Genomic DNA, 13,037 nt, shown 5'->3' with positions numbered 1-13,037 from the left:
TATAGTACTACTAAAGAAAAAGTTCAACTTCCGGTTCCGAGAACACTTTATATGATCGGATGATTATATTTCATGTAGATGCAATGTTTACAAACCGGGAAACACAGAGTAGCTATACAAGTAAACAAGGCCTCATACAAAATCAGGTTTAGATAATGTTATAAAAGACACTAGGTAGTTTGGTGTATAGAATACTCTGTCATTTAAACAGCCCGATAATGGCAGTTAAGTTCATACAAATGTTCACGTTTTCAGACATATAAATATATTTTAATTCGTATCATTTAAATACCTTAGAAAAAAGGCAAACATTCCTGACGAAACTGTATTTCTTCAGCAAAGATTATTATCATTGTTGTCATATCAACTTTTATGTACAACATCCTACCTTTAAATCGAGATAAAATAATGAATACCGCCAATGGATTTCTGAAGTTAACTTGATTTAGAACGATATGTGTCTTGTTTAACGTCGTATAGTAGATACGGGTATATCTAAACACATCAAAACAAGCTTTACTCCTCAAATTTATGTGGATTGCTGATAATTCAAATTGGAAATGACAATACGTGACTTCTGATGTGTTCCGTATCTGTTCTTATCATGTCATTTGATATTTAGTTATAACCTTACCTCTAGCGTATGTCCATAGATTTACTTGTATTTAAATTTTGTCACTTAAGCGTGTTTTTTGTTGTTTGTTTTTGTACGTGCCACCTTTTATTTACATACAATTTGTAATAGGTGAATCGGCATGTCTTTTAGCATAGGGAACTTATTCCACGGTGTTATCATTGATGAAAAAGCATGTAAATGCACACAACAACAGTTTCTTATCCTTCATACGATATTTTACAAAAAAGTAACGTGTCTTTGCAGCAGCCTGCACCTACATGCACTGTTGGTCTTGACAAGTCGGATAGGTCTGACTGACGTCTTGTAGGTCGTTGAGTTTGCTATAAAGCAGTTCACGCCTTTTGCAACGAATCTATACAGAGCACTTTACACAGAATGCTATACATATACTTACAACCCAGCTTGTAAACTTTGCACGTGCAGATCGTGTCGACATACGAACAAGGGTTTTCGACAGGACAAGTGAATGGTGAAGACAGGCCGTTTGTTTGGTATTCTTTAAACGTCACTTCAACATGATTCAGCATCTGGTCACTTTCACTTTCCATATATCAAGTACGCGTCGAGGTAGGATAGTCTGGAGATTATGGTATAATGACTATTGCACACGAAGGGAATTGTGACTAGAAAGCCCTGCTGACATCTGGTTAACGTTTGATTGGCAAAGAATGTAAAAACCATTCATTCTTTACAAGTTAAGTAATCAGTCTGACTGCAAGCTAGATGTGATAACCTTTATCTTTTTTTCATTTTTTTTTCACTTTGCAGTGTTGGATGCATTAGTGCCGATTATCAATGAAACACTGCCATACCACTGACGTAATAATGAAAACTTACCCATTGTCGTACTTACAGTAAAGACTGTGTATCTCCTCAAACATCTTATCCATCACGTCGACCAGGCACGATTGCCTATGTCACAACATCTGTTGAAGGGGATTTCCAAACTTGCTAACATGTTAATGTCATATATATGTATGTAAACTGCCAGATTTTTTATCTGCGTCGCGATGATGAAATCTGATGTACTTAGCAGTCAAGATGACCTAGTTTTACACTAATTCTCGTTATACCAGAAAACGATGTTGGTTTAAGAAATGATGTATGTATGTACCGAGTAATTTGTATCTGTTCGAAATCTAAATTCCCGTAATACAAGTAATACAAGAAAACGTTAAATTCTTATATACAGTCTGGCTTCCGACAAGACAAATATTTACGCTAAGCTGATGGTTGACAACTTTTTTTTTTATTTAGATGCGTTGCCTTTGAGAACGATATAAATTGTTTTTTTTAGTGTTTTGTGTTTGTTCGTTTTGTAATGATAAACAAAAACGTCATAGAAAACGACTGTTTCTACAATAACATATAATGTGATATTCGATGTAAAACGAGGTATATATTCGATGATTTGCGTTGTTTATCGAATATGTATGATATTTTGTATTTTCAGGGGACATTTACACTGGTGATAGATGTTTTACATGATGCCTTCCACAACAGAACACGCACAGGTACATTGTTTATAAGAATTATTGTCCTGCCACAAATACCTTTGTGTATGTATGTAGAGGGGATGTTATAGCATATGCACTATTGATACAGTAGATATTCTAACAACACTTACACATTGGCAGAAATGCTAACTTAATCTTTTGAATTTTATTGTATTGTCTCTTTGCATATTATTATATTAGAAGTTGGCATTAATATTCCTGTAAAGAGTGTAAGGAGGGAGCGGGCATGGTTCAACACTTCCTACAGTGTGGTTGTTTGTGTCCCTCGGGGAGCTGAGGGGGAGCATGGTTCAACGCTTCCTACCTGTCTGGCTGTTTGTGTGGTGTCTCTTGGGGAGCTGAGTGGAGGTGGGGGTAGGGGGCATGGTTCAACACTTCCTGCAGTGTGGTTGTTTGTGTCCCTCGCGGAGCTGAGGGGGAGCATGGTTCAACGCTTCCTACCTGTGTGGTTGTTTGGGTCCCTCGGGGAGCTTTTTCTGAGGGGGAGCATGGTTCAACGCTTCCTAATTGTGTGGTTGTTTGTGTCCCTCGGGGAGCTGAGGGGGAGCATGGTTCAACGCTTCCTACCTGTCTGGCTGTTTGTGTGGTGTCTCTTGGGGAGCTGAGTGGAGGTGGGGGCATGGTTCAACACTTCCTACCCGTTTGGTTGTTTGTCTTTTGGGGAGCTGAGGGGGAGCATGGTTCAACGCTTCCTACCTGTGTGGTTGTTTGTGTCTCTCAGGGAGCTGAGGGGGGAGCATGGTTCAACACTTCCTACCTGTCTGGCTGTTTGTGTGGTGTCTCTTGGGGAGCTGAGTGGAGGTAGGGGTAGGAGACATGGTTCAACACTTACTACCTGTGTGGTTGTTTGTGTCTCTCAGGGAGCTGAGGGAGGAGCATGGTTCAACGCTTCCTACATGTGTAGTTGTTTGTGTCTCTCAGGGAGCTGAGAGGGGAGCATGGTTCAACACTTCCTACCTGTCTGGCTGTTTGTGTGGTGTCTCTTGGGGAGCTGAGTGGAGGTGGGGGTAGGAGACATGGTTCAACACTTACTACCTGTGTGGTTGTTTGTGTCTCTCAGGAAGCTGAGGGAGGAGCATGGTTCAACGCTTCCTACCTGTGTGGTTGTTTGTGTCCCTCGGGGAGCTGAGGTAGGAACATTGTTCAACGCTTCCTACCTGTGTGGTTGTTTGTGTCCCTCGGGGAACTGAGGGAGGAACATTGTTCAACGCTTCCTACCTGTTTGGTTGTTTGTCTCTCAGGGAGCTGAGGGGGGAGCATGGTTCAACACTTCCTCCTACCTGTGTGGTTGTTGGTCTCTCAGGGACCTGAGGGGGGAGCATGGTTCAACACTTCCTACCTGTGTGGTTGTTTTTGTCTCTCGGGGAGCTGAGAAATGGACTAGTCCCTGCTTAGGTGGTCGTGCCCCCAACAAGAAAACATTTTAAACTACAATTGCTCTGGGTAACATGTCGAGGTCCTCCTTTATTTTGTTCAGTAAGGTAGTCACCAGATACTACAATGAGACCTGCATCAAAGAAATCACGGTGCAGTAGACCCTGGAAACAAACCAAAATGTTACGAGTAAAGACTGGTTAATTTTTTTTATATAATTCTCTACATAATATGAAGACCTTTCCTTCTCTAGTTTAAAATTCCAATATATTTAATTCTAATCATTTTAATCGTACAGATCGAAGCCAAAGAATATTGCGTTCCGTGGTAATCGACACACTTTATCCTCCCACTGTTTGGAAAAAAGAAACGGAAGTATCGGAATCAGTTGACCTTTTCTACAACTTCCGGGTCCTTTGCGATGAAAACTATTATGGCCCTGAATGTAACGTCATATGCAGACCCAGGAACGACAACCTCGGACATTACCTTTGTGATGAAAACGGTACAAAAACCTGCCTGCCAGGATGGGAAGGAGAACATTGTCAGCGAGGTAAAGGTCATTTATGAAGGATTTTAGACTTGTTTAATGAACAAAACTGTATTGTAAATTGGTCGTGTTAAGAAACCATATCGATTTTATCAAATCAGTTATCTCTTTCATGTTTTCGTAACGTTTTCGCTGAAAGGATTAGCGAACTTCACTATACATTGGTTTTTCATAACCTACATACTGCTTTCATTCATTCAAACAGTTACCTAAGGTTCTACACTAATTATCAGAAAAATGTGTACATGTATATGGCCATTACGAAGTCTATTAAATTATAGGACGAAAACACGTTTCTATGTGGATTTAATTTTCTTTACATGTCTGTCGGTCGTGGATTTTTTGTATTCGTGTCTTACATGTAGGTTACAAAATTGAAGTCTTTAGCATAACTAACAAGTCCTAGAAGGACGAAACATTTGTATGGTGCAGTTTTTCGTTAATAAGCCTTGTGTACAATTTTGAATCTACATGCTCCGAATGTATTTCACAACTATTTAAGACAAGAACCATTCGTCCTAATATCGGCAGATAGCTTGACTGCTTGTATTTTTTCTCGCTTTATATTCATTTATGTTTTTTTTGCTTGTCTAATACTGACTTTTGTTAGAATGCAAAATAAAACAATGGGCGCTGCTGTTTACTGCTTCATCTTTGTCGGACGCTCGTACACAATTTTTTCTGATTTGTTTCGGTGGTGTTCCTAAAACCGCGTCAGGAATTAAACTTTTAGTTTTTGTCTCATAATTATTCCTAACACTCGAGGTATTGGGAAACATACTAAAAAGTCTGGTACATTTTGAATAGGAACACAAACTCAACCCAATATCTGATATAACAGTGGATAGTATGCCATACTCTTAACGCTTTTTGTCAAGCTTATATATCTTTTTAGAATAAAATTGCGACTAGAGTGTACAGTTATACTGACCAGTACTTTTCATGTAACTTATGTAAAAGATGATATAAGAAACGCAATTTCTTTTTTTTTTCAATCTAACCTCAATATCCTGCTACGTTCTTCTCCTTCGTATGCCGTCATCGATTGTGTCTCGAACGAACCGGGAACAGATGTCAACTTCGGCCTTGTGTTTGATATCAATTATACAATGGGAGAATTTACAGCATGCAATAGGCATTCTTTAGAGGGTAGACAGGAATGTCTGCACGTAATCGTTGGGGAGGTCAAAGGTTGAGTGTGTGAACAGTTAATCTCTCATTGAAGCAATATGTTGGGTCAAGTTTTTTCTGAATGTACCGGCGGTGTAGACCAAACACTAGCTTTCTGGTGTTTGGTTCTCTTACAAACTGTTTGGGCATAAGGGACCTAGCTTGGTAACATTACCATGCCGACGGCAAACAGCATTCACGACGATTCTCCCATGATTCGAGGTATACCTTGCACTAGGTAGGAAGTAGTGAATCATGTGGTCAATATTATTAGAATCAACACCTAGCTAAAACATTGCTTAGTGTTTTAAATAGAGCACATTTATCAGAAGTGTTGATATTTTATCGCTTTGAAATAAACGCCTTCAGTACACGAATTGTGTGACGTGATATGAGTTTACGCCATCACAATGACTACACAAGATAAACATGTTTTGTGTTTGTTGACGATATAATCGTTTTTATTTCTTTCTCAAACTTTTTTATTGTTTTCCTGATACCGATATATTAAACTGTTAGATTTTTACATTTATCAGTTTAACTCAGATTTGCTTCGCGTTATGAAAAGCTGTATTTTACTTTACTGGATGGTACGAGAAAACCTATATACATATAAAACACAATAATATTTATTCCAAGGAGGTAGGGTTTATCAAGACACTCCAGACCTAGGTTGTAAACGGGAGAACTTGGACAATCTATAAACAGTTCTACTTCAAGGAAAATACACTATAAACAATGTGTCCACGCCTATACCATATGTGTGTTTCTTGCTAGACGTTCAACAGACAACATCAAGTATCGTTTGTTCTGAAAATGAATTACACGAGATAGTGTATGTTACAGTGTTAAATTCAATGGCTAAAGACCACAGTGTTCAATGATGGGTTAAACTATTGTTTAAACCTGGAAGGATAGTGTAGATATTCTAGTAGTAATATATATAATATCATTTGTGTGTCTATCGTTGATCCAAATCATTCGTCTTAAATTACAATGGAAAAGTTTTGTTCAGATTGTAACTTGTTTAGGCCTAGGAAGCTATCATGATTGTGATGTCACTGTGTCACTGTCGTCATAAAGAGGACGGGGGTATTTTTGTTACATTCATTTTGTACATCTTAAGACTCCTGTCAGTAGAATCTTGCTGCAGAATGTAAATTCTAGTAATCGTTGAGTTTGATATATATACCATTATCTGTACATAGAGGATGACGAGAGGTCGATTGGTGATTGTCTCCCCTGCTCTATACACAATTAACCCGGATAAACTGTTATTGATCACCGGCAGTGTTAACATCGTTAACCATGTTCATGCCTTAATCATCTCCGTTACACTGCTTTCCGTGATTGCTATTCCTTGTGAGAGCCTACCTACTGTGATTACTAAATATTCTGTACATAAAACAGCTTCCGTTGGGCAGTAAATATTGCTGTGAACGTACATAACTTTGTGTTTCCCGCTGAATGCGTTAAGATTTGGATTCAGCTAATCGCAGTTGTTATATATATATACATATATTTTCTACATATCAATATATATATATATATATATATATATATATTGATATGTAGAAAATACTGATTCAGACATATTTTATTGTCATAATCATCAGCAACCATCGGACACAAGTTATTACAACATTATTTAAGCCCTCTGCCAAAACAAATAACATCTACAGTATTTGGCAAACAAAGAGGTCGTAAATCTAGAAACATACTGAAAAGTGACATTGACCTACAAACTAAGGAAAGAAATCAGACTTATTGTAATCTGATTTTTTTGTGGTAGATTTAAGGAAATTCTGCACATTTTAAAATATCATTACATTTGTGTCTACCGGCAGATTTTCATTTTCAGAAAGAAGTAAGATTAAATGAAAAAACAAAAGCTTCATTTTCTGGTATAAGGAAAAACAAAGGTCTCTGCGGTTTCATAATTGCGACAATCAAAGAAAAATGGAAAATATTTTTCCAAGGGTTTCCGCATGGCCATTCGACGTCATCAGTCAGATTTACACAAAATAAATCATTTAATAAAAAAACTACATCGACAATAATACATTATTGTTGGTATGCAAATCCATTGTTGCGCTAATTCACCTTTAAATGACAATCCAAAGTAAGAAGTTAAAAATTGTACAGTTACAGTATTATCAACAGACAATAGTAAGGAGTCGCTCACGGGCGCGTGTGGATATAACGTTATGAATTCCGCGCGTTTTAAAATACCTCCGCGAATTGAAGTCCGTTTGAGATATTTCTTTTACGAATCTCATAAGAATAGATATTGGAATTTTGTGTTCACCAAGGGATAAATGAGATATGAGAAATATTGATTTTTTAAAGTTCGTTTTGTTATATGGTATACTAAGGAGGGAAACAATAGACTGTTTTATTCGGGTATTTTTCAGGCCGGCAAACTGAATATTTTCGTTATTTTGGTGTCTGTGAACTTCGGAATAGATAAAAAAAACTGTGTAACTTTCTGTACTCTCTATATTGAAACATTGTTCTTATTTTCAGCTCTTTGTCTCGACACGTGCAACAAGACAAATGGGATATGCGAGGAACCCTTCACCTGTCGGTAAGCGTTAAGACTTGAGCATTCAACTGTGTGGGATTTTGGTTTTGATATGTTAGCGTGGAATTTGCAGAGTCAACAATAGATATCATTTGAAACATCTAGCGTTTGCTCAGACGCCGGAATTGTCTTAAGGAGTTTACATTGATGACAGATGTAAGAGCACTCGCAGGGAGGGTCACATTCATTCTGTTTCTATCGGCAGATTTAATTTGCCAAACTACAGCATAAGGGAAATAACTCCAGTTTACTATGTTGTATTGCAATTAATATATCGTTTTTACCTTCGAATTTAAATTTGAGAGAACGGACTGGATGAAATTTTTTTCTGTTTATACGGTAATTATCAAATGTTACACTTTGTTTGAAACAGTTAAGAACTGATTTATGGACATTTGCTTTCGTAGACAAATAGTTAACACGAAACCAAGTAAAAAGAAACTGCATATCTACTTTGAGCAGTTCATTATTCATGGATACACATCAAAGAAAAGTAATATTCAGCGAAAATTTACGACTTCATAGTAGTAGACGCATCCTGGGTCTCACTTGAAATGGATTTATTTGAGTCATTACATATTTCCCATGGTATATTTTTGGTTTCCAAAGACACGTTTGGAAAAATAGCTTATTCTATACACATACCCTGTCTAATTCGCGGAGAAGATCTTAAATCAATTTGTATCTACTTGACGCTTAATTTTTTTTATGACAAATGTATCCACGATATCATGTACGAGTACGTATGCATTGCTATTAAAACATATATTTTCGTGGGACTTTAAATTTCGCGATAAATAAATACAGGATTTCGTTGTAATTTGATTTCGTGGAAAATTCTGCACTCACGATACCCAACAATACTGAATTGCTTGTCAGTTTTAACTGTTTTTAAGTACGAGGACATATGTATTCGTGGGTCTTACCTACGATATCAACGAAAATATATACCCACGGTAGATTAATAAGTTTACAATAACTTACAGCTCTGTTTAGATACTTCCGTTTGAATCTGTATACAAAACATAGTTACCCAGAATTCTTTATCAAAATTATAGCCCTGGTGAAAGCAAGGTAGCTATAATGTCTGTAAATATCTATGTTTTGAAAAATAAATATATGTTATGAACATCAGGTAATAATTACGTTTATTTTCACAACAGCTGCATTATGGGATGGACTGGCGAGTCCTGTGACCAGTGTCTAACCCATCCTAAATGTATGAACGGATATTGTTTACAGCCCTCGCAATGTATTTGTCTGGGTGGATGGCGGGGAGAGTATTGTAACATTGGTAAGTACCAAAACCTTGAACATATTTGTTTTAACGAAGAACGGGAAACTATCAGCCTTTATATCTGTTTGATTGATGTGATACTAGCCATAATTTACATGGATCAAGTTTATTTCGTACAAAATGTAAAACACAGGTAAAACGGTAAAATTTTAAGTCTGTTTAAGCCATATTACCTACTTAGGTTAGAAATAAATTCCTACTTTTCATGTCCTTTAAACACTCGCCATTGTCCAAACACAGATTAGATTCTAGTATGTAGATTTAGAGATGAGATGGATTTTTAGAAAAATACATTGGAATTATCGTTGATATCGCCTTCATATGCGGAGCATAATAACATAGATCTATATTCATAAGGTATTTTTTTTTTGTATGATATCACGTGTTTTGAAATGTGTTGTCTTTGTATATGACGTTATGGCAGGTAAGATTTGTTTTTCGTTGTATCATCCAACCCAGTCCAAGTGTAGAGATGGCTGTCTAAAAACACGTATTGTTAAGCATAAGAGGAAAACTTTCATGAACATTTGTTTCTTTTTCACATATTTCCAGACACGAATTTTTGTATGAAGACCCAGCCGTGTTTGAACGGAGGAACTTGTATTTTTAATTTACAATCTAACTACACATGCTTATGTCATCACAACTTTACTGGAATTCACTGTGAAAACCCGCTATGTTACCCAGGATTCTGTGAAAATGATGGTCTCTGCCAGGTTGGTATCTAACAACCAATGTGTGTTGTTGTTACTCGCGGTGTGCCATAGATTGACCAATGACGCGTCTTTATGTTTAAAGAAAATATGGTGACGAAAGCGAAATGTATGAAAGCTTGCACAGTGTCTAAAGTTATAAAAGGATATGTTTAGAATATATATAAGATAGAAGTTTCCCTTTTATCATTCAATCCTTCGATCCTAGGTTAAATCAAAATAAAATGGTTTTACTATTTAAGCGTATAAGGATGAAACTGCAAAATGTTTTAACAGAAAAGTTATTGTACGGAAGACTGCTGGTACCAATGGTGAAAATATTTTGCGGCGTCTATTATCACTGCTTTTGGTGTCTTTTATGACCTTACAAATGGTCTTCCTTGATACGTGTGCAATGTTTATTTATTCAGTGTGTTAAGCTTGTTTATACGTAACTGAATTCTTGCTTTTGTTTTGACGAACATGTTGTCACTATAATTGAAATAACTTTTTTTTCAAACTTAATATGAAACATTTTTCACTTCCACTTAATGCTCTGTTTTACTCCAGGACGAAGAACGTGGGCCGATATGTACGTGTCCACCAGGGTATCACGGAGTAAGATGTGAGATTCCTGTCCCCACATGTCTAGAGATTGAGTGCAGAAATAACGGCACGTGTATAATGAAGGATTTCGGCGCTACGTGTGATTGCGTGGCACCGTTTATCGGAAAGAGGTGTGAAACGTATAAAAACCCATGTGACGCTGTTCCTTGTAAAAATGGTGAGTTAGAAAAAAATCATTCAATTTTCGATCACAATTTCATCTGTTATAGGTAAAATAAGACTTATTGTGATATATATGAATAGTTACAATTAGAACGGCTACTGTTCTGGACGAAAACATTTCTTATAATTAACGTGAAATAATATCATAATCGCGGGTAAAAGAAAGCTAGCATACATTTATATACAAATGTATATGATAATGAAATGGACACAGAAGATGCTTAATAATTTTCAAATGTTTAATACATTTATTTATTTACATTTTCTGTTGTGTCATTTTCAGGGAAATGTTTCAATAAAAGCAGTTCCTATACGTGCTTATGTGAAGAGGGTTATAAGGGAGATAACTGTGATATAACTGTCGATCTCTGTGACGACTACATTTGTCACAATGGTGGCACGTGTTTCCTAGATAGTTCAAGTAAACTTCCTGTATGTGCTTGTGGAGACAATTATTCTGGATATGACTGTAGAAACACTATAGATCTTTGTGTTGATCATCAATGTCAAAATGGCGGATCTTGTAAAGTGACATCATCAAATTTTAAATGTGAATGTACGGATGGATATTCCGGTGATTATTGTGAACACAAACGTGACTCATGTGAAAATATTGTTTGTAAAAATGGCGGTATTTGTAAACATTTTGAGAATTCCACCAAATGTGTATGTGGCATTCACTACAAGGGACGGCAGTGTGAGGTTCCTCTTCTTCAATCCGACCAATCAGCAACACACCCGACTCTGGGGGACAGAGACCGAGATATGGGTTACGTAAACAGAGGATACATTCTTCATCTCACGATCTACACAACAACGGGAACAACGCTTATAATAACATATTTTGGTAAACTATTAACACTTTAAATTTTTTTAATAATCTAATTTTATGAAGATATTTGCTGTACCTGCTTTCAAAGAATTTGATTTTACAGAAAAAAATTAAGACTTTATAGAGAGTAGAAATATCAAAGTGTTCTTGGATAAAAGGATAACTCTAAACACCACTACTGTGACTCAAGTATGACGTCATTAACAACATGAATGATTTCCCTACGATACAAAACAGGCGTGTCAGCTGTTTCGTAAGTCTATTTTTGCTCCTGTTTTACATAAAAAACAGATCTTACATTGCAGAACATGTCAACACGTCAGACTGTTAAAAATGAACTGTTTTGTAGTTTTGAAACCCTTAAAGGAATGTAACCTTGTAAAATACAAGCAACAATATGCCGCTCGGCTAGAGAGATTTCTTTTAGCTCGATAGGTTGAGGGTTAGAATAGTAAGACAGAGGTTCCGGGTTAGTGGAGACATTTAAATAATGACCTATGTTACATTATCCCCCCTCCCCCACGTGGGAACTCCGGATCAATGCTTAGCGTTAACTTTTAATCATATTCCATCACAGTTGTCACCCTTCCATTTTCGCCGTGAATGGCAGACGAGCCATCGTGGAAGTGACATGTGAAAGACATTGAGTCGATACAATTTGGAGAACAAGAACCACGTGATACGGTGATTTGACGAGTGTTCCAAAGACATGCGTTGTATCGGGGAATTACGTACGAAAACTGCCTAGAACCAGAATTTTAATCTACAAAACCGTACATCATTAGTATCCGTCATGAGAACTAAATGTTGACTATATATATTTTTAAATTCAACAAACCTAGTTTTACGTGCTTGAATTTTTTCTCGATTTTATTTCGGTAAAATAAACATTGGTGGCCATGGTTACAGGGAAAGTCGAAGGGTTTGGTACCCTCAGATGTCATGACATCATTCAGTCTATAAATCGGCTTATTTCCGGGCAACCATAGCTAAAACACCCCCATAAAACATCAATATCAAGTGTTCAAAACTCATTGAAAAGGAATTAACTCCAATAACACAGTAAATCTTAATCAACCATAATGACATGGAGCTACACATGTAACTCTAAAGTTGCTGATGTTTTACTAAATATAAACCAAGCTACATTCTTGTAACTGTGGTCATGAACTGTAGGTAGCTTAACTAACACTAACCTTACGATGCAGACGCTATTTACTAAGCGTCAATGGTCGTAACTATTTACGATGTGTTGATGAAACGTTATTCTCAGAAATAAATGTTTTATTTATGACGTTATTCTGTTGTTGATTTACAATTGTGAATAAACCATGTTTTTGATCAAATTTTGTTTATTTTTAATGCACAATTACAGACTTTTTCCTTCAAGCAAACATGTTCTGAAACCCATGGCTTATCAATAAGCCAATAATGGATTCGTTAATTGTTGTTTTTTTTACTCGTTTGTACACTTGACACGCAGGTGACGAACACCTGTAGCATACCAAATCTAATTACATTTGTTTACTAATAATAATGATAATATTGTTATGATATTGATAAACAACAAGATAATGTTGTCATGTTACGTTATC

General features: G+C 36.5%; 1 protein-coding gene across 1 annotated transcript in view; it reads left to right on the top strand.

Moving 5' to 3' along the window:
• The window catches only part of LOC132550156 (delta-like protein 1), a 62,952-nt gene extending 50,185 nt beyond the window's left edge, over positions 1-12,767 (top strand). Inside the window, exons 4-10 of the mRNA XM_060214170.1 lie at positions 2,091-2,151; positions 3,827-4,081; positions 7,775-7,835; positions 8,996-9,126; positions 9,682-9,845; positions 10,392-10,605; positions 10,894-12,767. Of these exons, the coding sequence (XP_060070153.1) occupies positions 2,091-2,151; positions 3,827-4,081; positions 7,775-7,835; positions 8,996-9,126; positions 9,682-9,845; positions 10,392-10,605; positions 10,894-11,477 (1,470 nt within the window). The 3' untranslated portion in view covers positions 11,478-12,767. The remainder of the gene's footprint in view (positions 1-2,090; positions 2,152-3,826; positions 4,082-7,774; positions 7,836-8,995; positions 9,127-9,681; positions 9,846-10,391; positions 10,606-10,893) is intronic.
• Positions 12,768-13,037: the final 270 nt, after the last annotated feature.

This window comes from Ylistrum balloti, unplaced genomic scaffold (genome assembly GCF_031769215.1).
Source record: "Ylistrum balloti isolate Yb309-2 unplaced genomic scaffold, AGI_CSIRO_Ybal_v1 Utg370106, whole genome shotgun sequence".
In the NCBI taxonomy this organism is placed as follows: domain Eukaryota; kingdom Metazoa; phylum Mollusca; class Bivalvia; order Pectinida; family Pectinidae; genus Ylistrum; species Ylistrum balloti.
The sequence above is the reverse complement of the archived record's forward strand: the minus strand, read 5'-3'. Positions and strand labels throughout refer to the sequence as shown.